The sequence below is a fragment of the Neopelma chrysocephalum genome, unplaced genomic scaffold (genome assembly GCF_003984885.1).
Source record: "Neopelma chrysocephalum unplaced genomic scaffold, ASM398488v2 Primary Assembly neopelma1_147, whole genome shotgun sequence".
In the NCBI taxonomy this organism is placed as follows: Eukaryota; Metazoa; Chordata; class Aves; order Passeriformes; family Pipridae; genus Neopelma; species Neopelma chrysocephalum.
Window position 1 is genome coordinate 2344550 of NW_020897809.1, and position 27613 is coordinate 2372162.

The 27613-nt window shown below is 52.0% G+C and overlaps 1 protein-coding gene across 4 annotated transcripts in view; it reads right to left on the reverse strand.

The window, feature by feature from the left end:
* Positions 1–933: 933 nt before the first annotated feature.
* The window catches only part of STAB1 (stabilin 1), a 61494-nt gene continuing 34814 nt past the window's right edge, over positions 934–27613 (reverse strand). For 3 of the 4 annotated variants that reach the window (XM_027700699.1, XM_027700702.1, XM_027700701.1), the window contains 44 exons: positions 26988–27083; positions 26526–26621; positions 25872–25919; positions 24895–25025; positions 24410–24521; positions 24106–24183; positions 23637–23738; positions 23042–23149; positions 22462–22593; positions 22147–22275; positions 21359–21415; positions 20475–20570; positions 19190–19385; positions 18597–18692; positions 17659–17704; positions 17163–17242; positions 16141–16266; positions 15576–15649; positions 15152–15226; positions 14464–14583; positions 13432–13479; positions 13229–13312; positions 12205–12351; positions 11914–12051; positions 11218–11277; positions 10933–11109; positions 10332–10418; positions 9750–9896; positions 9528–9593; positions 8779–9007; positions 7979–8128; positions 7160–7264; positions 6607–6714; positions 6311–6504; positions 5513–5657; positions 4942–5075; positions 4478–4643; positions 4138–4244; positions 3793–3912; positions 3239–3391; positions 2997–3116; positions 2649–2795; positions 2286–2450; positions 934–2200 (listed from right to left, as the gene is read on the reverse strand). In XM_027700699.1, coding sequence (XP_027556500.1) covers positions 2150–2200; positions 2286–2450; positions 2649–2795; positions 2997–3116; positions 3239–3391; positions 3793–3912; positions 4138–4244; positions 4478–4643; positions 4942–5075; positions 5513–5657; positions 6311–6504; positions 6607–6714; positions 7160–7264; positions 7979–8128; positions 8779–9007; positions 9528–9593; positions 9750–9896; positions 10332–10418; positions 10933–11109; positions 11218–11277; positions 11914–12051; positions 12205–12351; positions 13229–13312; positions 13432–13479; positions 14464–14583; positions 15152–15226; positions 15576–15649; positions 16141–16266; positions 17163–17242; positions 17659–17704; positions 18597–18692; positions 19190–19385; positions 20475–20570; positions 21359–21415; positions 22147–22275; positions 22462–22593; positions 23042–23149; positions 23637–23738; positions 24106–24183; positions 24410–24521; positions 24895–25025; positions 25872–25919; positions 26526–26621; positions 26988–27083 — 5046 coding nt within the window. In that variant the 3' untranslated portion in view covers positions 934–2149. The remainder of the gene's footprint in view (positions 2201–2285; positions 2451–2648; positions 2796–2996; positions 3117–3238; positions 3392–3792; positions 3913–4137; positions 4245–4477; positions 4644–4941; positions 5076–5512; positions 5658–6310; positions 6505–6606; positions 6715–7159; positions 7265–7978; positions 8129–8778; positions 9008–9527; positions 9594–9749; positions 9897–10331; positions 10419–10932; positions 11110–11217; positions 11278–11913; positions 12052–12204; positions 12352–13228; positions 13313–13431; positions 13480–14463; positions 14584–15151; positions 15227–15575; positions 15650–16140; positions 16267–17162; positions 17243–17658; positions 17705–18596; positions 18693–19189; positions 19386–20474; positions 20571–21358; positions 21416–22146; positions 22276–22461; positions 22594–23041; positions 23150–23636; positions 23739–24105; positions 24184–24409; positions 24522–24894; positions 25026–25871; positions 25920–26525; positions 26622–26987; positions 27084–27613) is intronic. The other variant, XM_027700700.1, reaches the window with a different exon arrangement.

Genomic DNA, 27613 nt, shown 5'->3' on the forward strand with positions numbered 1-27613 from the left:
TGTAGGCTGCACAGAGCCTGGGTGCTTGTTCTCTGGCAGGGAGTCCTCTCTAGGAGCAGGTCAGCTGGAGAACTAATGAAGGTAGTGGGACACAGCCACTTCCTGCTCTGTGCCCAGAGAAGTGGCTCAGACATGGAGCCCCACGTCTCCAGTGCTTGGTGAGTGCAACCCATGGGAGGGGTGACAAGGTGTGTCAGGGCTGTAGCTGCCCAGATGTCCTGGGACTGCAGTGTGAGTCATTCTGCAGGTGGACAGGGAGGGGTCAGTGCTGCCAGCTGGGCAACCAATAAAGCCCATCATGGATGACAAAGCATCAGCAGTGTTACCTGTCTGGAACTGGTACCAGCAGCCCTCCACCCATTCCTCCTCCCCACCAGTCTGGTTTGTCCAGCTGGGGACTCTGGTAGGGAACTGTTAGGTAACTGTGCAGGACGTGCAAGCCCTGGGTGTTGGAAGTAGGTCACAGGGTCTCAAATGTTGTGACATACCTGAGTTTTGAGTCAGTATTTTTGGCTTGGTGCCATGTGACATCACCATTTTGACAGCTGGTGTGGTCTGTTGTGAGTCGCAGAGGGATGTGTTAAGCCCTTCAGGGAAGGTTCAGGGTTGGCAGCAGAGGTGGTGGCATTCCACCTGTGTTCACTGAGATGTGGCCTAAGGTGGATGGAGGGGCTGCTGAGGTTGTCCAAGGAGGGTGCGGGTGTGGGTGTGAAGTGCTGCTGGGTGTGGTGGGTCAGAAAGGGGTGTGGCCATGCAAAGCCATGTGGTGCCTCCTCAGGAGGAAGAAGAGCAAAGAGGTGCTAATAGCAATGCCAGAGCATACAGGATGGGACAAGGGTGACAGTCTGGAGGCCCAGGCAGCCTTAGGATGTGAGGTGCAGAAAGTGGGCTTTCACCTGGCTCGGGGCTATGCTGGTCCTGGACAGGCTTCAGACTGTAGAGGGGCAGTTGAGGTGGGGAGGAGTTGTTGAGAGTTTGTGCCACTCTGCTGGTTGGCCCTGGGAAACAGGAGAACATTGTGCCATCGGAAAGCTGGTTGGTGTGTGGGAAGTGATGGCTGTACGATGAAGGGGTGGAGACATTGGCTGCCCTGGTCCTCCTGCTCCTCCCCTCACTGCTGCACCATTTGCAGATGGCAATAAGGGTGACAGTGCCAGCTTGCTCGCGGGGCAGTCGGTGTTGAGGTGACAGGAAGGAGAGAGGGAACAGTGAATGGAGGCACTTCTTGTGCTGTGTCTGGTAGTGAGCAGGCAAGGAAATGAGTGACTGCAGAGCGTGTCTGTGCAGCAGGTAAGGGCTGTGCAGCAGGGCCAGGGGATTAGCGTGGGGGGAGCACCTGGGGCTTGTGAGCACTGGGCTGCGGTGATTGCTGGAGGGGCTGGGTGTTGTCAGTGTGGGGGCAGCAGAAGGAGAGGTTGGTGTGGAGGACCCTCTGCCAGGAGCTCTGACTCAGAGAAAGGCGCTGAAGTACAAGGTGTGTCAGCAACCCTCAGTGAGAGTCGCACACACAGACACACATACACACATGCACACAGAGGTTCCCACACGTTCCTCCCTGGTGCTGTGCCAGGCTGGCCCCTCAGTCTGTCACTTGTGTCTCACTGCCTCGTCTTTGTGCCACGTGCCAGCCCGTCACAGACGTTCAGGATGCCTTGCTCCCGACTCAGTGGCCTGGACAATCAATCACTGTTAACATGGCTGCTCTAATCAACAGCTGTAGTAGATGCACGTGGCATTTGTCTTTGTGCTGTGTGTAGTGTGTAGCTCAATAAACGTCTGCAGCATGTATAACTAACTGACTAACCAGCTCACTGCGGGGGGGACAAACGGGGCATGTGGGGTGGTGACTGACTGATTGATTCGTACCTGACCAGGGGGCAGTGTGAGGGTACAGGAGAGGGCTGCTGTGTCCCGGGGGCTGTCACACGTTAACAGTGCAGGAGAGGGGGCCTTGAGTCCCTGGGGGCGGCTGAACTGAGTGCCCTGAGTGCTGGAGGCTTTGGTGGACAGCATCTCGTACGGGTTCGTGACGGGTGCTGGGCTGGGGGGTGAGAAGGGGCGGGCGGGGGGAGGATCGGGGGCAGGCGCGGGCAGAGCCGGTGGCGCTGAGCTGTTTATTTCGCGGTGGGCCGGTCCGGTCCGTGCGGGATCACTGCGGGAACCCGGAGGTGTCGGTGCTGGAGTCCGCCAGGGGCGGGTCCTGCGGGGGCACAAAGAGAGCGGGCTGAGGGTGAGGCGCTGAGGGGAGGGCGGGGCAGGGCGGGGCAGGGCGGGGCGTGTCTCACGTGCAGCGGTTCGTAGTCGGGGGCGTGGCCGCCGTACAGCGGGTTGGGGATGGCCACGAGCGGCCGCTGGGGGCGGGGCCTGCCGGCGCGTGGCCCCGCGCGCGCCTTCCTCGGCCCCGCCCCCTCCTCCTGCTCCTCCTCCTCCTCGTCCGCGCGCAGATCCGCCTGCGAGGGGAAGCGTGGGATTGGCTGAGCGGGGGGCGGGGCTTGAGCGGCGGGCCCCGCCCCCGGTCCTCTGTTCCCGCCCCCTCGGTCTGGCCGGGCTCGCTGGCGCCCCCTGCAGGGCGGTGCTCTCAGCACCCCGTCCCGGCGGATCCCCCCGGTCCATCCACCGCCCTCCCGCACCTCCCGGCCCGCTCGTACCTGGAAATACCCGAACTGCCCTTCCTGCCGCCGCCTCCTCACGCAGTGGTAGGCGACGCCGGCCCCAGCGGCCAGCACCAGCGCGAAGCACAGCGCTGACACCGTCCCGGTGGCCACGGAGCCCGAGCCCTGCGCGGCACCGTTCACCTGCTCGGAAACAGCGGCCCCGTCACGGCACGGCCCCGGCACAGCTCCTGCTGCCGCTCCCCGATGTGGCTGCGGGCAGCCCACCCAAAATGGGCCACAGCAGAGGGCAAAGGATGGGGCCAGTCCTTGGGATGACTCGGTCGCCTCATCCCCTCGTGCTGTTTCAGCACGTTCCTTCCCTGTTCGTGCCCTCGGACTCACCTGGCCGAGGTGAACGACAGGCGGTGGGATCCTCAGGGGCTCTGCAATCGCGTGAATGATGCCATTGAAAGCCATGATGTCCCACTCCACAATCTTCGTGTCATTGACCCCTTTGGCATCCTACAGAACAGAACACAAGTGATGACACCTCACCAGAAAGCCTCTCGGTTGTTCCCTCTCTCAGAAGAGAGGTGGTGAAAACCTGTGGGGGTTCTTTTGCCCTCTGCCAAGGTTAAACCTACTGAATGCTCTGTACTGTTGCCCACTGGGAGTTCTGATATGTGGAGGTCATGTCCTGACTGGGATGGGATGATGGTGCCTGTTGTGAGGTTGTAGCTGAAGAGGACAACATTGCTGGATGACACATGAAGCTTCAGTTCTTCTCCTGTCAGTGTCTGAAAATGCAACAGTGTGCAGGGATGAGAAACAGCTGAGCTGGTCTCACCCCTTCCCTGCTGCTGTGCAGCCCCCCTGGCCAAGCCCAGACTCTCTCCATGGCCACAGGCAGCTCCAGTCATAGAAAACACAGCAGAGAATGACTATGCAGAGCAGCAGGGATTTGCTATCCTTAGGAATTGTCGAAGTTCAATTGGAGAAGGCTCTGAGCAACCTGACCTAAATCTTCTGAAGGAGTAGTTGGACTGGAGACCTCCAGTGGTCCTCTCTGACCCACATTCCTCCTCCTCTCCCAAACTATTTCACACCATCATGCCAGCTTTGGCAACACCTGCTCTCCTCTGGGGCTCTAATAGTTCATCCCATGCATTCAAGCAGCCACTCATCCCTGCTTGCTTACCTCGTTGCCTGCAAAGCCAGAGTTCAGAGGGACAAAGAGAGTTTTGGGACTGGAGTCATCAGACAAATACATGAAAAAATCCAGTCCTTCTTCTGTGTCATTGGCAAAGTTGAGCAACATCTGGAAAAGATGGGAGATCTTCCCCATGACCACACTGCTGGCAATGCAATGCTACCGGCTTCCCCAGCCCAGGAACTCCCCAGCCCTGGAATGAAAACTTCTCTGTGTTTGTACTCTCTACCCCACACACAGACCAAACCACCACTCCTTCCTGTTAGGACTCATCCCTCCCTCTGCCTTGTTGCCAACCGCTGGCTACTGAAGAGCCCGGATTGCATCCCTTACGGAATAGAAGGTGGAGAAGCGGTCGTTGTCTGCGAGCACATCGGGGAGCCTCCCGCTGCACCAGTACCCATCTCCCACAAACCCCTCACGGCAGGTGCAAGTCAGATCTGCAAAGGAAAACCAAGATGGGACTTGACTCACCCATTCCAGCTACACCGACCCCCCCTTCCTTGGGTTTTGGATACCCCTCAGCATGTTCCCTCTGGACGTGGGCATGGGGAGAGGGGATATGCCCACTTGCCCGTGCCTCATGCTCCAAGGGCAGTTCTGTGCCTGCTGCCATGACACAGCCCTTGTGCCCAGCAGGACTGTCCCCAGGCAACGTGCTGGCACCACTCACCTTTCTCCCGGTAGCAGAACGCATCCCAGGTCTCGCTCAGGTTGCTTCGGGAGCCATAGTCCACAATGCCCACGTGGTTGGACCCACAGCTGGGGTTGGGGTAGGCTGTGGGGTATCCGGCTGTGCCATTGTCCAGCCAACCCACCAAGCACAGATGGAACCCCATCTACCAGAGGAAAATCAGTGATTAGATTAAAAATAATATCTCTTGCCCAAGTTTTTTTGCCCTGATGCACATTCCTGTTGTGTCCAACATCCCCCCAACACCTAAACTGTGGAGGCACTGCCACAGGTCTCATCCCAGTGTGACTGGGAGACCCACCAGCCCTCCTGGTTTCAGGGCTGTTGATGGAGCAAACAGTGCCTGGCTGAGGGGATGAGAGGTCACCCACCCACACGTCACCTTCAGGAGAAGCACTGCCCGTCCCAGCCCCATGAGGCAACAGAGCCAGCCCTGCCCTGACCTGCTGTGCTGCCGAGAGCTGCCGGAACGTGGCCAGGGAAGCGCCTTCTGCGGCACAGGCCTCCTGAGCCTGCTCATAGGTGAAGTCGTACTTTTTTCGGGGTGACTGCAGGTGAAACACGCCCATGGTCTTATCTGCAAAACACCAAGGCCCAGGAGCATCAGCACAGCACAGACTGAGCCCCCTCCCCAGGCAGCCACGTGGTCCGTGTGTGAGCACAGGCAGCACTGCTGGCCAAGGGTGGGATGCGGCCAAGGGACAAGTGAGGGAGAGGCTTCCCGTGAGCCTCTCGCCCTCCACAGTGGAGTTGGTGCTTCCTGGCAGTGTAACCCACCAGAGGCCATCTCACATCACATGGGAGCAGACAAGGATGGCTTGTCCTCCCCGTATGACACGTAGGGAAAAGAGGAATGTGAAAACCAGATCAAGGTACAGAGATGAGTCCCTGTCCCCTTGTCCATCCCACCCTCCAGCTCTCCTGAGGGGTGCCCTAGCCAGAAGGTGAAGGATGATGGAGCATGACCTCTCCATGGAACACCATCCCTGGCACTGTGGGGGTGAGCACACTCACCATGGAAGTGCAGGTCGGTGCAGATGGCCTCCCGATGGCACTGCCCATTGTCCTCCAGGCACCGGTCTGTGGGGGGCACAACCTCTTCCAGGCACTGGATCCCATCTCCCACATAGCCCTGCTTGCACTCGCAGCGCCGCTCGTTCTGCAGCACAAAGGGAGGGTGGCATTTGTGTGACTGCAAACACACAGATGCCAGCTGGGGATCCTTGTATCCCTGTGAAGATGGGGATGAGCCTTCAGAAAGCCTCTACAGCCTAACAAGACTCTGACAAAGCTATGAAAGGCCACATGGCCTCTGTCAGACAGAGGACACACCCAGAAAATGTCACACTGTCTCCTTGTCACATGCTGTTTGAGCTGAGCTTTGATGTATGTGGCTCATGATTCTTGCACTACATCATGGTCCCAGTCCCATCTTCTGGCCTGCAGTGAGCAGCTCTGGTTCCTCTGCAAAATGGCCAGCATTGTCCTTGAAGGACCATCCCAGAAGCCCCAAAACAGCACAGGAATGACACAACCGACGCATCTTATGCCCCTTAGACACAGGAGTGGGGACAAATGGCCTCAGCATAACACCCCCAGGACCATCCCCGCAGCCAGGCAGCAGACCAAGGCCATGGTGTGGTGGTGAGGACCTGCAGGATGAGCACAGCAGCTGAGGGGGCCAGGGAGGGGGGGCAGGGGACTGTAGTACGGGGGACACTGTCACATCAGTGTCCTCCAGCAGCCTGAAGCATCCCAGGGCAGGCACCTGGGATGGCAAGCGGATCTCCCCGGCGCAGGGGCCACGCTCACCGGGCCGGTGCTGATGCAGGAGGCGTGCGGGCTGCAGTCCCCGTTCCTGCCGTCCGCACACCTGTCGATGGGGTCGCACACGTAGCCGTCGCCGCTGTAGCCGGGATCACAGGCACAGGAGACGTTCACGCCCAGCTGGGAGCACTGGGCGTGCCGGGCACACCCCCCGTTGTCCTGGCTGCACATGTCGATCACTGCGCCGGGAAAGTGCTGGGTTAGCTACAACACCTCATGGGGGTCGGTCCGACTGCCCTGCCCACCACCCCTCCAGCCCAGCCCCCGTGGCTCCCCTGTACCTGAGCACACTCTCCCGTCCCCCTCGTAGTGCAGGTCGCACTCGCAGAGGTTGCCGGCGCGGCAGACGGCCTGGGGGTGGCACGGTGGGGAGCAGGTGGGGGTCACCACTGAAATCAGAGCACACACGCGTCAGGATGATCTAAGGGCTGTGACACGGGCACGGCTGCCATCGCCACCACCTGCCCCAGGCCACCTGCCCCACGCTCCCACCTTTCTTCCTCCCCCCTGTTCTCTTCTGCAGGTGCCTTGCCCAAACACACAGGGCTGTTACTCCATCGGATACACCTCAGGCCTTCACCTCAGGCTCAAGCTCTTTTTGGAGCACCTCTGAGCTCAGGGGCTTGTTAATGTTCCAGTGAACTTTTCCTCCTCCTCCTCCTCCCCACCCCAACCCTTGTGGAATTCAACAGATCTCAGGATGAGCCTCACAACTGAGAGCTCCTTTTTGGAGATATTTCTGATCTGCTGCTTGAACTATCCAGCTACTGGAAAAGCAGCCATATGGCAGCAGGTCCCAGGGAACAGTGGGTGGTGGGGCTTGGCATCCCTCACCTATTCTGATTTCACAGCGGTCTCCAGTCCAGCCCTCGGCGCAGAAGCAGAAGCCGTCGCCGTGCAGCCCCGCATTGCACACGCCGTTGTCAGTGCAGTTACACTCTGGGAGGAAGGGATAAACACACCCTCATGGCACCTGCCTTGGTGGCACGTGTGGGCAGGTATGAAGGTGGGCATGGCAGCACACACAGCCCTTCTGTCACTGTCCTCCTCTGTAAACAGGTGCCCTTCACAGAGGAGGGAAAGCCTCTGCATCCACAAACCCCTATCGCTCCTCTCCCCTGGGCATTTCTGGAAATGTGCTTCCTCACTGAATCCCTGCAAACATTCAGCTGTCAAATACATTCCTGGAGAGCCCATAAGGCCCAGTTTGGGATGGGAGGATGGAGGGACTCTCTTTTCCTTCCCTTGGCTTTTGTCTCACATGGGCACAGGGCCCTGTTGAGCACATCCCAGGAGATGCTCTTTCTGTACAGGGTCCATCACAACTTACGTGTCCCCCAGCTCAAAATACATCTTAATGCTTTCTGTGAGCCTGAGCTCTCAGCTGAGTTGACCCTGTGGTCTCATCACAGAGGTGAGGCCATTGTCAGCATGGCTGCACTGGCCACAGCTCCCAGCATGTGCCACCCAGTCTTGTCCAACTACAGCTGTCCGGCAAGACCCCACGGAGGGATGTCCCCAGCCCCAGAGCTCTGACCCGAGTGCTGTGGGGACCGTGGCAGCTCTGATTCCCATGCTGTCAGCTGCGAGGGGGTCAGCCCAGCACCCACCCACTCTCAATCAGCACCACGTGCCACAGCCACCACCCCGTACCTCGGCACTCGGGGCCGTATCTGCCGGGCGCGCACAGCTCGCAGCTGGTCCCGATGAAGGCCTCGCTGCAGTTGCACCTCCCCGAGCCGCCGATCTTGTCGTCGCAGGTCCCACGGTTATTGCACGGCGCCTCCAGCCCCCCTGGGCACACTGCAAAGGGGGCACCTTAGTGAGGCTGAGGTGACAAAGGTGACAAAGGGACCCTGGGCTGGAGAGGAGCCTCCCGCTGACACTGAGCCTGCACAGCAGGTACCAGCTGAGCTCCTGCTTATGGGGGTGCTTGGACCACAGACAGCTCAGGCAGTCTGGGGAGTGAGTGCTGGGGACATCCCATGACAGCAAACCTTGGGAATGGGGGAAAAAGGGTCAAATTTGGCATGGCTTCCAGACCGTCTGCTGCAATGTGCTGGGTCTGCACCCCATGCTAACGTAGCAGCAGTCTCATCCGAGGATGTGAAAGCTGCCCATGCACAGAGCGCAGACACCAGGGATGGCTGGCCATTGGCAACACCTAAGGGTGAGTGACATGTCTGACAGCCACCCCCTGGCAGCCCTGTGCCCAAGGATCTCCACTGAGTCAAGAGGTTCTCTAAGAAAAGGGAATTCCCTGTTATACTACACACATGCTCCCAGGGGATTGTTCTCTGCACCCTCTACGGGCTGGGGCTCCCTGCCTGGGGTTTTGCCCACCCTTCTCCAGGGAAGGACTTTCATGGATGCAAAATGTCTGTGCTGAACCAGTAGTGCCACCTTCCCACAGGAGAAAGGGCTGGGTTGGGAAAAGGTCGCACGGCTCTTACCCCGACAGTCTCGGCCGTAGTGGTTGGCACAGCACTGTGGGATCCACTGGCTGGAAACGCAGCTCCTCCTGCAGCCTCGTCTCAGAGGCCCCCTGGAAGAGAAGTGTCTCCTGAAGGGGTCCCACGGGGAGTGTGGTGGCCACGAGGGCCGCAACAGGGAGTTGCGGTGAAGCAGGAACGTGTTCCTCAGCAGCTGGTTTCCGTAATAGTAGCAGCGCCTGGTTTCCCCCTGTGAGGGAACAGGCAAAACACAGAGTTTGCCACATTGGTCACTGATAACTCACCTTGACTTTTCTTGTGCCACTCATTCAGTTTTATGACAAGTGACAGAGGCTTCCTAACATGCGAGGGGGCGGGTGACAGAGGAGCCACAGATGAACCTTAGGGATGTGCCAGAAGCCCACAGTGAGAATGGGGTACAACCTCTGCCTCCCAAAGCTGCTCTCCAGTGGCCAGGCTGAGCTCTATTGCTTTAAATCACCCAGAGCCACGCCCAGTGCTGGTGGAGGGACCGCTGTGCCACTGTCACCCACATAGGGGCTGACCAAGCAAAGACCACCGGAGCCCCTGACTCCATATTTCTCAGCCTAGCTCCTACCCTATGGGACCGTGTGCCTTGGGGTAGGGCATGGACAAGGTGAGGGACTTGCCACAGGCAGGGGGGCTTTCATTTTGCTGCTAAAACATGAGGGGCACGTGGGTATCAGTCCCCCCACAGGCCTCCTTGGTGACAAAGCTGTGAGCTTTACCCGTTGAACGGAGCCAGCAGGGCAGGGTGGCTCGAAGCCACAGAGTCCGCAGCTCTCTGTAGATCCCTGTGGAGGGGAGAAAGAAACCTCACAACAACTCAGCATTTGCTGCTGCCTCTCTTGGCTGCTCAGAGCTTTGCCAAGGAAGAGCAGCAGGCCCTCCTGACATCCCTCGTCCCAGGCATGGCACAGATCCTCACTGAACTCATCACGAGTGCTTACCTGTAGCTCAACAAAGCTGAACTTATCACACCGAGACCCCAGATCTGGTGGCTCCAACAGTCTATCAATGCCATAAGCAATGCCCCCATTGAATTCCATGTGCCTCTGGATGATGGTGGCATCGCCGTTCCCCACCAGAATCTCCCCCTAACAGAGGAAGAAAGCAACATGTGACTCCAGCACATCCTACATCCTGGTGCACCACCCAAAAGTTGCCCATTTTTGACTGCCATGATTTCTTAATCACTCTCCAAAATCTTTGTGCTCACGTCCTGGACAACACTTTCCTGAATAACACTTTTCATGGCCACTTCTCCTAAGAATGGCCTCTGTCCAACATGTGCCAAGGCTGTGGCACCATGGGGGTGACTTTGCAACCAGGTCATTGTGACGTGTGTGCAGGTGCCACACAGCCCTGCACCTCCCTGAGCTGGACACAACATCTCGAGCCTCTCTACAGCTCAGCTGCCTGCAAGCACCCCAACTCTGTGTTCAGTTCCTGCCAGAAGCACCAGTGGCTCCATGGCCATGCCCAGGGACACCTGATCCATAGAAGCTGAGCCTGGCATTACCAACACTCACCACGTGGGTTTTGCTGCAGCTGAACGAGATGGTGGAGCCGTGCATGGTCCGTATGGTTTCAACCTGGGGCATGTTACCAGCAACAATCTGAGGGAAATAAGAAGAATGTGAAGGGAGAGACAGGCAAAACTGGCAGTTCATACTAATGGGATGTTGCGTGGTGAGGACAGGGGTCAGCAGCCACACTCAGAGGGGTGTGACGTGGCAGTACATGAAGCTGGTGTGGGATGGCACAGCACAACTATGCTGGGTTAGTCCCAGATTCCTGAACATGAGAGTCCAGTGTGTGAAAGCAGGCCCTAGTTTTTCTCAGCTGGACTTTTCCCTCGTTTATCACCCCTGTAGACAAGAGCCTGTTTGTGAGCCTTGCAATGACACTCTGGCAGTGATGTGGCCTCCCCAGAAAGCTGATGACACAAGGTTTCAGCTCAGCTCCCAGAGGCTCATGATGAAGCTGTAGTTGCCTCAAATGCTCAAACGGCTTTGGGTCTTCCCTAGACAGCAGCAATAAGTTGGCAAGGTCACTCTGACATAACCACAGGCAGGCGGTGGCACCACCTGTGGCCTCAGGAGGCAGCAGCCTGTGTGCCATCACATTTACCTTGGTGTCCCTGATCATGTGTGCCTTGAGGTAGGAGGCCAGCACGTCCCGGTGCTCCCTGCGGTACAGGTACTTCTGCCTGTCTTCGGGGAGAGCGTTAAAGGCGTCATCTGTGGGCCACAGCAGCGTGAAGGGCCTGTGCAGGGGGTCACTGAGCAGCGGCAGCAGCTCCGCGTCCTGTCCGAGGTAACAGGGGACACAAAGGAAAAGCCACAAGCCCCAAAACTGAACATGCACGTGCACAAAACCACCTCCCCACAGAGCGGCCTGTGTGAGGTCACTCACCTGCAGCAGCTTGCTGTAAATGCTGTACCCAAAGGCCTCTGCCACCTCCGTGACGTTCTGCTGCAGAGGGAGGAAAGCAAGCAACTGTCTCTAAGAGTTCTCCCTCCAGCACCAGCAACACAGTGGAGAAACCAGACAGTTAACTGCAGCAGCTAAATACAAGTTTATCTCTGTCACCATCATGCTGATGATTTGGCCTGGAAAGGGATGGCATTTGGCAGCCCCTGCTTTTCTGATTCATCCTGGACAGACGCTGCTATGGCAGGAGCTGGGATTAATTCCAGCACCCTGTTGTGCTGTACAGAAAATGTTATCTTGTGTAAAATGCAGGATGTATAAGCTCCTAGTGCTTGCTTGAGGAGTACCAGAGAGGCATTGGCAATCTCACGCTGCAATCTGCTCTGCGCTGGAAAAAAGTGTGATGGTTGGCATGGGACACATCTCCCCACCTACATCCAGTACTGCTGTTCCCTAGTGATAGATAAGGCTCCTTCTGTTCCAAATATGGCTATGACACAAGTGCTGTCACCTTCACAAGCCAAATCCATGCCCTCAGACAACCCCTCCACAGTCAAGAAGAGGGAGGAAGAGCAGCCGACGCAGCCTTGTGCTGAGGCAGCACTGCTGGGAGAGAGATCCTGGCCCTGCCCTCACCACAGCCCTGACATCAGAGCACAGTCCTGCCTTCAGCCTCACCAATGAGAGCTTGGAGGAGATGTTACGGTCCACCAGGTCACTTGGAATGAGGATCTTGTTGATGAAATGGATGACCCCGTTCACGCCGATGATGTCACTCATGACCACCTTGGCTTCCCCGTTGAGAAAGATGCTATTCTGGGGGAGAGGGGACATGATGGGGCATTCACAGCCATGGAACCGCCCTCTGAGCCATCTGTGGGCCCTGGGCAAGCCACTTGCCACAACCACAGTGGCTTCAAATGACAGCAGAAGGGACATCCTGACAGGTGGGACAGGGAAGGGAATTACCTCATTCACTGTGATCTTTATTTTGTGACCAGATAAAGATGTGAGGGACTCCTGGGCTTCCAGGTCACTGGAGAGCAATTTCTGGCAACCCACCATGTGGTAGCGAAGCAGGTCCCGGAGGAGACGTCTGCTCTTCCACTCCTCAAACTACAGACAGAAAACAAGGTCACACTGGGGCACTTTGCCTTGCACGCAGGGCCCCCGCTCCCAATGAGGGAGACCTGAATTGCCCAAAGCCCCTCTGACTCATCCCTGCAGGAAAGCCAGTCACTCCAAAACACAGGGAATGCACAAAACAATTTGAGAGCTTTGGGAAATTTCAACCAGGTTGACAAAACCAGCATTTAGGTCCTTTGAGGAAGGACAAATGACCACATTTTCCTTGAGAAAGTGACATCTGGGATATGTGATCTTTGGGAATTGTTCCTTTATTGGGCATATGGGAGCCTGTGAGAAAAAGGTTGGGACTAGTGATGTGACTTGTCAGTGATGGGATTAGGATATTCCATTACACTGGCACCAAAAAGCTGTTGATGAAGAACCCAGTTGACAGAGTCATGAATAGGGATGATCTCTCCTCCCTGCAGGTCCCACTTGCCCCAAACAGCCCCCTTGTTGGCAATAGAAGGAAGGGAACTGGACTGGCAGGGCCTGGGGCACAGAGAAGGAATAAGAGGTCTCTGTCACAGCTGCCTGGAAGCCTTGCTGTTACCAGGCCATGGGCAACAAAAGTCACCACACATCACTGCTCTGGCACAGTGCCTCTGAGCCCCATGAGAAGGGCCTCCAGTGAGGGTCTCCTTACAACAGGAGCCACATCCACCCCTGCCCAGGCTCTCCTCGGTGAGATGCCTCCAAACTTCTGCTCTTACACTGATGGAGAACAGGGGATGCCTTTAACCAACCATGGTTCAATTTTAACCCCCTTTGCTTCAATTCACTGGGCAGAGCAGTTCCAGAGGGGACACTGCCACAACTGGAGCTGCCAAACACCTCACAGAGCTTGGGATGGGAGGGCACTTACTGTTGTAGTGTTTCCTATGAAATCTGTCTGTGGGATGAAGACAGTGAAAGGCCCTGCCCCACTGAGTTCTTTGATGTTTTCTGCCTGTGTTAGAAGAGCATTTGTGGGAAGGCAAACAGAAAACAGGGTTCAGTTAGTAAGACTCTTTGCAGAAAAGTGGGATTTACTGCACAGAGACAAGGACAAGGCTGTTTGTTACCAACCTGCATCATCCTAAAGAACACGGATGAGTCTGGAATCCTTCCAAGCTCCTTAAACAAAGAGAATCAGCTGGTGTTAGCACTGTGCTCCTCACCAGCCAGCACAGTGACCTGTTCCTTCCGCCCCAGGTCACCCTCCCACCCTTATGAGGCACCAGTTCTCCTGACACACCGTAGTGATCTTCCCTCCCTCCCTCACCAGCACTGTAGGGACAAATGACATGGATGTTACAGTGACCTCTACCTGCACCATTCACATCACAAGTGCAGCAGGATGGCATGGACAGAGTGGAAAGCTGGCTGGTTCTGCAGCAGCTTCTCATAGGTAACTGCCCTTTGCTCCTGGGACACCTTGAGTGCTTCACAAAACCTCTGCTTTAACCTCACTGTGCTGCCACTACCAGTGCTGGGGTGCTGCCCAGAGGGCAGACATACCTTGGCAAGGCAAACTCCCTCTCCTTACCACACTAACTTTCAGTAAGAGTAGAAGCACACAACAGTCCATCTCCTTTCTCCTGGCTCTGCTGTGGGGATGACAGATTTTATTTGCCACTAGCTGGAAAGGTCACCTGCTTTCCCAAGTACAGTCATTGTATTGGCAACAGAACTGGACGCAGACTGCTGCCCTCCAGACTGGATCCCAAGTCCTGGCATGGCCACAGGGGACACCTGCCCTCATCCCACTGGGCAGAAGTAAATTGTCTTGGGAAAAAAACAAATCACTCCCATTTGCCTAAAACATGAAGAAAACAGCCCCTGGAGGTATGGTCAATGCTGCTGACAGAGCAGCAGGATGTTCCCAGCATTGCTCCCTTTGGAACAAAGTCATTTTACTGTGATTCTCTCCCACAGCTGGCACACCAAACACACCTATGATTTATGGAGAGTTTGTCTCAAAGCACCTGTTTCCACTCCTGCACCACATTGATATGACACTGAGATCAGCTCACCTGCTCCTTACACTTGGAAGGGGAGGGAGTGATTTGCTGCAGGGCAGGGGACACGGACACAGGAGGTTCTGCACATGCCTCTCACCTGATGCACTTTGCCACGGCAGGTGAAGCCATCTCCAACGCTGTGCCAGGAGCAGGAGCAGTTCCGAGTGCCTGGCCCCGTGTACTTGCAGAGCCCAAAGGGGCTGCAGCCTCCGTTGTTCTGCCAGGAAAAGCAAAAGACCTCCATGGAGGGGCATCTCCAACAATCTGAACGGCCTGTGGGAGCTCCCACGTGGGATCTGCAAACCATTCTTCCTCCCCTCTTTTTAGTGCCTTAGAATAAACCTCATCCAAATCCCTAAGGGTTTTCCAGCACCAAATCCTCCCATGAAGCAAGACTTTCTCACCTCAGTTTGGAACCCAGGGTGATGACAAACCCCATGATTCAGAGGGACATCGAGAAATGGCAGTGACGCTGTGAGCACAGATTGCTCAAAGTTTCTGGGCACAGCCCACACAAAACGGGCAGAGAGGAAAAAGCCCACCTGCCTCCAACCCTGTGTCACTGTTTCCACACTGAGGGAGTGCCAGGTGACCAACACACTCGAAGGTCATTGTGAGAGGCAATGGAAACCAGACACACAAGGAAGTCCCTACAGTATGTGCAAAGGCAAGACAGGCAGCTCCAGACAACCAGGCTAATGCTGCTCTTGCTGTTAACTGCTGGGAGAAAGGAACACCTCAAGGCTGTGGCCTTCGCCTCTGGTAGCAGCAAAACGCAGACATACCTGTTCACAGAGGTTGATGGGGTTGCACTGGCTCACACCATCCCCACTGTAACCAGGAAGACAGTTGCAGGCAACCTGGAGGGAGAACAGAACCTCAGTCTGAAACTTGGACACAGTAAAAAAACCACACAAGGGCTGCACTGGATGGAAGGCATGTGGTGTAACACCCACTGCTGCATTCATGAATAACCACACTTGTGTCCACAACAAATAACCCGAGACTGCCCCCAGCCTCTGGCCAACAAAGCCATCTGCTTACATGGAAACAGCCATCTTTTCATGCTCTTCCCAGGCAACTTCTCTGTGTGGAAGGTAGTAAGCACAAAGCAGGGTACTGCAAGGGGCAGGACTGTCTCTAAGAGAATTACAGAGCTGTGACAACCTCCATAATAATGTTATCCTGACATCCATCCTACACACTCACCTTCTTTGGGCCTGTTTTGATGCACTCAGCGTTGGTGTGGCAGCCCCCATTGCTTTCAAGACAGAGATCAATTTCTGCAGCAAAACAATAAATTATATTAATAATAAATTATATAAATTATTGCACAAGGCAGCTGGGAATTAGTGATCCAAAGAGGTGTTGGGAAAGCAACAGGGAGAACCTTTCCACCTTGGGAAACACTTTCCTGGGAAACTGTCTTGTGGTGGCAATGGAATAGGGAGCAACTGCAAGTTCTACTCCTGCCACATGTGGGTCTCTAAAGTGTGGTAAATGTGCCCACAGATAATTCCATGCCTGGCTGGGTGTGCGTTGAAGGATATGAGAGGGCTGGACTCTCCTCCAGCTCCACCTTCATCTCAGAGCACTGTTGTGTGAGCTTGCCCTCACCTTCTGTCTCTGGGCCTCTCCATGACATGGATCAGAGCGAGAAACCCATCAGGGCTCTTCTGGTTTGACACCAAAACACTAAGGCTTCTAGGCTGGAATCCCCCTAAGCAGGAATGATGCCTCTCTGCTATCCCCAGAGCAGGCACTGAGCACTCACCCAGGCAGAGTGTCCCGTCCCCAGCGTAGCCATCCTTACAGACACAGGTCCTCTCTCCTGGGGACACTTTGGTGCACACAGCGTGCACAGAGCAGCCACCGTGGTCCATAGTGCAGGGATCTATTTCTGGGACCACAAACAAGAGAAGCAGAATCAGCTCAGAGCACTTGGGAACGATCAGCTGTGCCAGAATGATCATCCACCTTAAAAAAAATCACATCTTGTTAAAATCCCTTTGTTTCTTGATGAAAATGTTGGTCCTTTAAGGACCTGGAGCCTCATCCAGACCTGAGAGTGGCCAGTTCAAGTAAGTAAGCTGAGCTTAAGTAACCTCCAAACTGGAATAATAAGTCTTTTCCTCACAGCATTTGCTCATTGAGGACTAATGTTTAGAAGAGAAAAAAATATTTTCCTGAACAATGTAAATGTGTGGAGTTTTTTTCTTTTTTTCCCCCTCTCACTCACATTTCAACAAGGACAATACTGAAAAGATACTGAAATGTCTACCAGTGTTTTGACTGTTATAATTTTATCACCTGTTTTTTCCTGGTCTGTTTGCTTTTGACAGACTAAGTTTGTAATGTAGCTCTGGCGTGGTATCCCAAATTTCTACCTCATTCTGGCACAACTGCTGCACTGCTTCTATCTGGTTTTGGCATGGCCAGCAAATAGAAGAACCACAAAGTTCTAGGGAATTGAAACATCCATATTCCAGGGATTCATGGCCAAAATTGTTATATCTTTGCCACCACTGCTGTAATATCAGAACAAATACAACCCATTCATGTGCATCTCTCTCCACAGGCAATAGGAACTGCCCTCCTACACTTGCCTGCCTTTTTATCCCTCTCTCACAGGCTTTAGCAACATCAAGAACATCCTGTGTAAAGCTCTGGACTGGAAAACTTCTCTACCAAAGCATGGCAGAGCTCATGATGGATGACTGAGAGGAAAAGGATCTGAGTGATCTTTCCTCTGGCAACGTCACAGTGTTTATTTCACCGTGTCTTCGGTGGACGAACCTGTGCAATGGGTCCCATTCCCTGTGTATCCAGCAGAGCAGAAGCACATAGGTAGGGAATCTGTGGAACTATTGAGGCAGCTGAAACAAGAAAGGGATAAACAATCACTGACAGCACCTCCTGATTTGCTCAACCAGCGGGAAACAAGTACAAGTCTGGCATGTGCAGAGACCACAATGACCACAGGAGGAACATGCTGTGGATTTCTTTACAGCACCAAACACTCAAGTCATGCTGGCCAGGACCTGGCATCCAGGCCATCCACACATGCAGAAGGGACTTGGAATGAATTTATGCTCAGACAGACAAAATCCTTGGGGAAAATGAATGCAGCTCAGCACCAAAGAGAGTTCCCAGAATGAAACTAACTTTTAGTTCCATTTTTAATGAGTAGGCACCTTCTCCCACACCTCTGCAAAGGCCTAAACACAGAATCACCTCTGAGTAAAACACTCACAAACACACAGGGATGACTCAGCCCCTTGTCTGCACTTACTTGGCCATCTGATGGCAGGTATTATTGCATAGGTCAGTCTTGATTCCTGCAAGAGAAGACACAAACGTGACTTGGCATTTTCAGTTTAGCACTTGTTGGGGCCATTTCTGCCAGCTAGAGAAATGGGCCCTGCAAAAGGCTTCCACACTGCTAGGAATGAAACAAGGACTGAAGCCTCATTAATCCAGACATACAGAGCCATTTGGCTTTGGCCCTTTTGAAGCAAAAGATGAACTGTTTCCATGCTTTACATTTACACTAGATAGGACATCTTCACTCAATTTCTACTTTTAAATGCCCCCAAAGCATTTGACTTCGCTATAAAATAAGTCTTTGTGTGTAAACCTTTAAAATGCCAAAGTATTTAGAAGTTCAGGTTTCTCTCCACCCAAATGCTAAACAAAATCCCAAGTCCATCCTCAATGTGTTATTTTGACACACAGTGACAGATTTATCGATAATGTCAGAATACAGCCTGAGCTCAGCTAAATGAATAGATCTGTGAGCAGAAAAAGTAGCTCTGCAGACACACTGTGGCCCTTTTAAAATTCAAGTGAAGTCCTGCCGCCCTTTTAGGCAAGTAACAGAAGTCATGGTCAACCCAATCTGGCTGAAAGCTTCCATCTCTCTCTCTCACGGGGCTGTTATTGTGGTGCTCCAGTCTCAGTGGAGACGGAAGCAGGGGATGGGCTTTTCTTGATATGAATTTCATCCAAAGATCTCAAGGGCTCATGTGCTGTTGGGGAAGTTAAACTCCAAATGCAGCTTCTGTCTGGGAATGAGTGAGCACAGTCTGAAAAGCTTTCAGGAGGATGAAAATGCGACTGTAGTCACCTTGCTCAGCTAACACAGAATTCCTCTGGCAACTAAAGAGGATCACATGGATTTTTGTGCTAAAAAGACAATGTTACACCACAAACCCCTTCACACTCACGTACTCTCTTGGCAGGTGGGTCCCTTCCACCCTGGGAAGCAGTCACAGCTCCCGTCCCCTTGCAGTCCATCGTTACATATCCCGTTGTCACAGGCACATTCTGCAGGGGGAATACAAACACTCATCACTGTCAAACCAACCAGTTCTCACAAGCAGAGAGACCTGCTGCCATTTTGCTGGTTGCTCTGTTCCTAATCCAACTCACCAAAGTGCCATAAAGAAAATGTCACAGGAGTATCAGCTCCTGTCCCCTCACTGCCAGGCCAAAAAGCCCAGGAATAGACCACTTGCCTCTACTTTCTGTAGAAAAACATCTCGGTTTTGGGTGGCAACGGGATGAGCAGCACAGCACAGCACGTGCTTTGGCTTGAGGATGAAAAATGGGCCACTCCTCTGGCAGACCACAAGTGCTCGCTCACTCACTCACTCACTCACTCACTCACTCACTCACTTTGTCCCGCTCTTGTGGCCTGCCAGCCATTTGCCTGTCTCAGAAATTTTGGGATATTTCTCCCTTCCCACCACCCCTCCCAAGAGCCACTTTCCTCCTTTGCAAGCAGGACATTTGAGACAAGCTGCAGTAGCCATTGGTGTCACCTGATTTGCAGTCAGCCCCGTATCGTCCCACTTCGCACATTTCACAGGCAGTGCCGTGGAAACCCTCCAGGCACCGGCACTCTCCGCTGCCCTCGAGGCCATCCTGGCATTCCCCGTTCCCAGAGCACCACTGGCCTGGCTTCCCTGGGCACATCTCGCACATGTGTCCGTAGTAGCCGGGGCAGCAGACGGACCTCTGGAAAACCAACAAGAACAAGCTGGGATGAGCCACCCTGTGCAGCATAGACAAGGTACAGCTTCACTGGGGAAGCCGCTCTATTGCTTTAACTGCACAATAGCCATAATTCTGACAACACATGAAAGAGCCAGGTGTGTGCACAGGTAGGATGGAGTGAACATCCTAAACCAGGGTGTTCTGTTGCCCAGAGCTTCATGTAAAGGTCTGCATGGCCCTTGAGCAACACTGGCCCTTTGGTGAGTAACTCAGGTGTTTAGTCCTGAGCCCCTCCAGCCTATTTCCTGCCTGTGTCCCCACTGTGTCTCTCTGTTGGGCAGAGAGAGGCTGATTTGGTTCCAAAGCCTAAATTAACTGCTCTCACTTCTTTCTGCATCTACCCATGGAGGGAAGAAACCATGATGGGACCAAGTATAGATGAAAAGAAACATCATCTAATGAAGGGATGCAGAAGTGCCCAGTGAGGTACAAATGTTGACTGAAGCTCTCCCTGTGAGTACTGTATGTCCAATTCCCTCCCTTCCTTCTCTTCAGTCTCCCATTCCCATTAAACTTTCCCAGGAGATGCTGCAATACCTGTAAGACGTCAAATTCATGCAAGTTTTTCTTTTACCATTTCCTTTTCAAGTATTTTATCCCAGATATACACTTTCACAAAACTGGTAGGGACTGCCACTTAACACAAGGTGCAAGACCTTCTGCTCCTCCCTTTGATTTGGCTCCAATTAGTCATTAGTTATTCGGGAAGGCACATGCATAAGGAAAATACCATCATTCATGCCTCACTTCCTCAGGAAACCAGACTACAAACATTCAACTCCTTCTCTTCCTCTCCAGGACAAAACCCAGGGCAACAATACCAAAGCAGCAGAGCACAATCCATCACTGTTCAGACATTCCTGCAGGTCTGTTTTTGCTCCAGTGCCCTCCATCTCCAGGATGGAGAGCGACTCCCAGACAAGCCCAGCCTCAGCTATGCCATGGCACGGACACAGCCAGGACTTCAGCACAGCCTGTACTTCCATAGCTGTACTGCTGATACCCATCTCACTTTTGTCAAAATGAATCAGAGGCAAATGTTTTTCTCACCAGAGAAACTTTTGCACAGGTGAAATGGCAGCCAAGTATTCCTGCATCCCCGGAGCGCAGCTCGCAGCGAGCGAGATTCTTGCTCCCTGGCAGTTCCTGAGGATATAATTAACACAGACACAGAGAAATGATATTACAATATTTAGGCAAACAATGTAGTTTTTAGTTCATATGACAGTGTTCTTGTTTTGTGTCCTACAGGAACAGCCCTAAACATTTGGACTATCCAGAGCTGAGACCAATGAGGCATCTCTGGATGTGAGGTCACCACACAGAGTCAATTCTGTCACCTGCCAAATCCTTGCTGCACATGTCAGTCTGAATAATGAGAAGAAAGAATTGGAAAATTTTGGGCATAGAGTAAAGCAATGAAGCCTAAGAAGCCAGATGTAGCTGTTATGCAATTCACAGTCAGCATGGAGATGAGATGCTTAGTTATTTTCCTCTCTGGAAATGTTTGTCACTCACAAACAAGTTGCAGGCACAACCAGCCCATCTGTGTGAACAAACCAATGGTCCAGGCAGAGAAATTGCCGCTGGCACCTTTAAATTGGCTTTCCTTGATGGTAATGTGGAAAGAGTGAAAGATGGAAAAAAAAAAAAGACATCTTTTCTTCTTTGCTAAGTGGGGAAACTAAAGGGCTCCTAAAATTCTTTGTCCTAAAAAAGCTTTGTACAGAGCCTCATGATCCATGCCCATGTTTTTCCTCTGTAACCCTCCCTTGGTTTCTGCTTTCTCTTACAAACCTTGGTAATGGATGAGTCACAGAGGACTCAAGGGCACATTTTTTCAGGTATCAAGACATCATCTATAGAGCAATAAAAGGACATCAAAACACTATCTGCAAATAGTCTGGGAACTGTCACATGAATCAAAGACTCACCACAAGAACTGATCCAGGAGGACACTTGATCCCCTTCTCACACTTGCCGCATCTTGACTAGGGCACAGAGAACAGGACAAGTCACATGTGTGCCCTCTACCCACGTCACACCAAGACACTAATCCTGAATTATAGCACAAATGGTGCTGTACTAGCTGCTGGCTGGGACAAAGACAAAGATGTATTTAACTCCATGGCTCAAAACACCAAAAGAAGAGATCATGTGCTACACCTTTCCCGAATCTCTGAGCTGGGTAGGGCTTTCTTAAGGCCTGGAGTTCCTTCATGCAAGGCTGCAAATCCTTCTTTTCTAATCTGTAGCAGGCAGACCTACCTCAGTCTGACCCTGAAATCTTCAGAGTCACAAGGTTCATGCAGGCTGGACTTTGGCCATGACCCCTTGGCAGCCCAGACAGCATTTTCTAGGGCAGCTTGTGGCCATGGCATGCAAGAATTGGACTGGATTCTCCTTCCACTGCTGAGTATCTGGGAGTCCCTGCATCAGCCTGCACCAAGGCTGGAACACTGAGAGAGCCCCAGCAAGGGAACTGAATGTGATCTGCACAAGAGCTGCAGATCTGTTGCATTAGAAGTACAGAATCTGAGTCTAGGATGTGCCAAGTCTCCAGGATGTCCCATTTCACATGAGGTTCATCTGGGGTCAGACCACAAGCTACTGTCTCATCCATGAGGAGAGACAAGGTAGGTTGTCTATTATCCATCAGTTTGGTTCAGCAGGTGGAGAAACCCTGTGAAATGGTGATCAGCTCCCTGGTCACCATCATTACCTTTTGTATGGTGGTGGTGTTGGCAGTGCAACGATTCTTCTGTATCTGGAGCACCTGCGACACCCCGACCAGCATTCCATTCTTGGTCTCGAGGAATTTTCCATCCAAAGGAATATTATTGACAAACTTCTGCAAAGCAGAAGAAAACAGCAAGAAGAAAACTCCTTTTGCATGGATTGCCTGGCAGCTGTCAGACAGTCACAGCAGTAAACTTGCAAGGATGTGGAAAACAGAAATGGGTGTATCCAGTCCCAGCCTTAGGAAGTGATAGGTCAAGCCAGATCCTCAAGTGGCAGAACAGTCTGCCTCCCTTACCTGGGTGCTGTTCTGGTAAAACATTAGCCAGTAGGAGAGCCCCAACATGCTGTTCTTATGAACTCCACTTCTCAGGTCTGTGGGCAAGAGCTTTTCTCCCAGTACAATGTGGTACTGCACTGTTGCATTGTCCTAAATCCACAAAAATACAAATATTAGGACTATTTTGACTTCCTCCCTGCAATTCAGTCAGAGGTATAGCATAAGAAATGTTCCTAAGCATATGTAACAGCTAATTAAGCCCACAGAACCTAGTAACTTTCTATCTCAGGTGACTGGTCACACAATAATTCTCTTACTTGATGAAGCCCTAAATGTTTTCAGACCTTCCAGAAGTCTGAAAATTGTCACAGATGTGCCACAGCCAGCCAGGAAAGGGAATATACTATGTCACCTATCCACATACTAATCTAATCAGCATTTGAGCCTTGATATTCTTTACAGATCCCATTGTGACACCCCAGGAGATGCTCTCATTTCTGTGCCACATTTCTCCCAGTTTTTAGCATCAGATGTGTGCCTCCTCTCCATGGTGAAACACTGTGTACATATTCAGGCTGCAAGCAGGCAGTGAGTTTACCAACTGGGTCACGTTGGCAGCATGGCAGTACTCCTCAATGGAATTGTTTCCAGGAACAAAAATGGTGTATTTTTCGGAGGACTCAATCTTCCCAGTGAGTTGGTATTGCTAAAAAATGTCCAAACAGTAACATTAGTTATTATTCTTATACTCACTAAAAACCAAACCACACATGAAACCAATTACAAAGGCAAGAGGAAATGCTTGAAAGTGGAACATAGAACTTCTGCTCAGTCACACACATCTGATTGCTTGCTTCTCATCCTGGCTGACTTAAGCGTACCTTCTCAGCTATGAACAAGCCTTCCCTTTCCTCCAGGCTTCTCTGCCCTGTCAGGCATGAGAGCACCTGCAGTAGACAGGTCATCTTCCACTGTAATACATGCCAGTGATCTAGAGATCTAACTGTAATTACATACCTCTTTGGCTGCTCAAAAGAGCTTTCCTAGAAGATTCCTCATGAATGCTGGGGAATGGGTGATCTCCCTTTCCTCACCAGGCAGTCCAAATTTTGGTCCACCAGTAGAGGGTAAGGTGGGACTTTGCTCAAAAGACAGTTCTGACAGTGACAGCAGTGCTCACCTCAGCTGCTTACCTCTAGCAACTCCTTGAATGTGCTGAATGAGGCCACTGACTCGAGCTGTTCCTGCAGCCCAGGAGGACTCGGTGGGATATCTCCTGAAGGCGGCAACAAAACCTGGGGAAAAAGCGGGTTCATAAGCAGGGCTGGGCAAGGGACCCTGTGGGGAGTCACATCAAACTCCGGCCCTGCTTGCAAGAAAGGCAACTAGAAAAGGCCTCATTTTACACAATTCTGCAATAGCCTGGACACTTCTTCTGTCAGCCAAGAGAAGGGAACTCCCCTCCTGCTTGTCCTGGAGGCAAATGTTTTAAACATTAAACAGTGCTGCACAGGAAACATCTGTCAGGACTTGTGATAACTTGATATATTTTTGCCTTTATATCCCTTCCTAACTGTCCAGACATGTATTCCTCCTTGGCCCCACCACAGAGGCTCCAACACAAACCTGCTGCTACAGCTGCAGTGTTTCCCAGTGTCGTACCTTACTGAGGACATGGATAATGCCGTTGCTGGCAGGGATGTCACTGACAACTATACTTGCATTCTGGATCGTTAATACCTGCAAAAGCACCAGAGGGAGAAGCAAAAAGATTAGAAATTACCAAGTAAGTGCAAACCAGATATATTTTCTTTCAAGGTTGCACATGGTTAGTGTGGATACAGTTTTTGAAAGACGCCTGTGTTTGAGGGCATCACTGCCCCATCCAGGCTCCCCACTGCATACAGCAGCTCTAGAACAGTCAAATTTGAGATGGGTGCACAAGCCTTATGTAAGAAACCCTTACACTGCTCGTGGTGTTTATCTGCCATCTGGTCTGTGGGTTGAGAGTGGATAATTCTGGCCCGTCGTACTTTTTGAGCTTTTCAGCAGTGAAGACACCTTCGAGAAAGTGGGCCCTGGAGGGAACAAAGGTAGGTAAAGAAAAGATTAAGGAACTGTTGGTAACAACAGGGAGACAAGACTGTACCACGTCTCTCACATGAAGTAATTAAGCATGTGGAGAGAACAATGGAGGGAATTACTTGTTCTGATGCCACCTGTGTCAAAAATCTCTCTCTGAAAATACATGAAAAAACCCCCTCTTCCAATGGCTTGTGGTCTGTTATGTTTTAAATGCCTACTAAGTGCTTTGCCTGCTAGATATTTAAATTTGCTTCCATATTTATCTCAAGATAACTCCTTATTGGTCATGTGCAAGCAGAAATCCAGTTCATGGCTCTGTTACTGTTGTTTGGCAGAGTAAAAAAAGTATCAGGAGGCTCCTCATACCTGACTAAAAATGGCAGCATGTAGGGGGTCAACCAGAAATCTTTCTCAGTGTCACTCAAGTTCTTGATAGCTGCCTCTGATGGCACCAGGACAGTGACATTGGTTCCTGCTGGGATGCTGAAGAGAGATTTCTGTTGTCCAAAGCACAAAAATGAACAAATAAGACACGCCACTGCCACATCTATAGTGCAAAACACAACCAGCAGCCATCCCGCCCTCACAGTCGTATGAAAGGGATGTGTAGGAAGGCAGCACGTGCTCAGCAGCACAGCAGGTTCTCCTGGCTCTCCTGGCTCTCCCAGGCATAATTGCCAAAGGAAAACCTGCTGCTTTAAGCCTTACTTTTGTGCTGCAGTTACCCTTCAAACCCATTCAGTCATAGCCATAAACCCCTTCTGAACCCTTAACATCACTCTTAGGGGAGGGACCAAGATTGTTGCTGGCAAAAGCAGTGTATGGTGCAGGACAGGTGAGCTAAAGCTCAGATAAAGGCCATCCATCATAGTGCATTTCCACAGACTTGCTGCAGTCTGTGGAGTGTCTCTGTAGTGTCTCTGCCATTCCCACACCAGAGACAGGGAAGCAGTAACAAGAAAAGGTGCAAACATACAGTCTAACTTCTCAAAGGATGTTCTTCTGAAAAATAGCATTACCATGCTACCCTTTCTTCTTTCCTTTTGAGCTGTTTTTTGATGGTCAGGAGTTACAGATGGTACAACCATGAAAATTAAGTGTAACACAGCCCCAGCTCCCTCCCGTGCTGGAAACAAGGCCCCCAAAACACACTTATGACCCTTACTGTACCACAAACTCCACAGCTTTCCTACATGCCTGCTCTATAACAATTTCTCTTTCACTGCTTTTTTGTTTTTCTCTAATGAAAAAGATAAATGAAGTTGCTGGTCCTCTAAGAGCAGCGTTCACAGACTTCACCTCTACAGACCTTACCTGTGTGGGTGTCCCTTGGCTGCTCTTACCTTAACCCAGTCGTAGAAACCCGCAAAGTGGGAATTCCTGGCCAGCTCCTTCCAAAGAGAAACAACAGAAGAGTTATCCCTGCTGAGCACAGGGTGCAAGGCTGGGAGACTCAGGGTGGGGGAAAGGAACCCTTTGCGATACCAAATCTGGCAATAATGACTTAGACAGTCCTCTCACTTCACAACCAGCACAGGCACCGTGTATTGTGAGGAGAGATGAGCACTCCTAAATGCAAATATCAGCCATTAAATCTATATTCCCAAATAAACTCTTTTCAATTCATCTGCAATTGCTCATGTTTACCAGGAACAAGGATTAAATCCACAGTGGCCTTTGATATTTCTAATGACAGAAAATGGGTCTGGCAAGCTCTGATTTGAAAAACCTTCTGAACAACAAAGAAAAGGTGACTTATTGCACAGGACAGGTGCACCCTGCACAGTGGTGAAGCAGCTTAGAAATTATTGCCAATTTTTTCACTGGCAAAAATTGGCCTTGGCATCAGTTCTGTCCCTGTGGCCTTGGAATACACTTGTGCTGTCAGGCTGGTGCTGGGAGAAGGAGTCAACTCAGGTAACAGAGAAAAGTAAAGTGAGAGCAGAGCCAGTTCTCTCCAACCTCAAAAGGATCTCAGACATTTGCTTGTCACTCACTTTTAGAATGTCCCCGTAGCACGTCATGCCATCCCCCATGTAGCCTTCAGAGCAAACACAGGATCTCTCTCCTCCACCAAGGGGCACACAGGTAGCCTGGGAATAGTGAAAGGGGAAATTAGAGAGTAAACACAGGTGATGCAGTGTTACCCCCATCTCAGAAGTGAATTCTGGCCTTCCACAGCCTGGGCTGGAGCAGCACACACAGGCACCTTCCTCCTGTTGTCTGTATGATGGCACTGAATATGCACCTCATGCTGCTAAGCCTACGTGATATCTTTGGTTGTGTGAACTCATAAAAATCAGAGGATCCACCTTCACAGCACCTTGGTGGCATGACAGTAAGGTGACATAACATAAAACCTTGCAATTCTCTCAATGCCATGGCTGCAAATCCTCTGTCAGGGAGCAGATGAACCCCCACTGCCGTGCCAGCCCTGGGACAGCTCTTTGGCTACTCACCAAGTCGTGGCAGCCGCCGTTGTCCATGAGGCAGGGGTTGATTGCATCACAGCTGTGGCCATCCCCAGCATAACCCCTCTTGCAGACACACTTGCTCTGCAAGAAAGAGACACTATCAGTGTCCTCATTTGCTACCCGAAAAGGGTCTAAGGCAGCAAAACTTAATTTTTTTTCCCAAGTTTTCCTTCTGGTCCTTCAAGACCTGGAAATGTGGAGATATTTCCTTAGCATCCTCTCTCACAGTCCACATGCTGCCTGGTTACTCAAGTGCATTGATCCCTTGCACTGTTTGCCATGGGGGTCACTCAAAGACAATGGTTTCCACCTTTATTTCCAATTTTTCAGGCAATGACACAGACTTTGTGAATGGCAGAAAGAGGAAAGAAGTTAATTTCAAAGCCTGCTGCTTTCAAGATAGCTAGGAAAGCATTGCACATCTCACCTCACTAAAATCTGCTAAAGACTTGGTACCTATTTGTAGCACATTGTCCAACACTCCCCTTGTTCAGTGGGAAGAAGCACCTCGGAAGCAGCACCCTGGGAAGCCGCCTCTCCTGTGTGCCTTCCTCCTGGACCAGCTCCCTCCACAGACTATCTGAACAGCTGCACATGCTTATCAGTGCTGT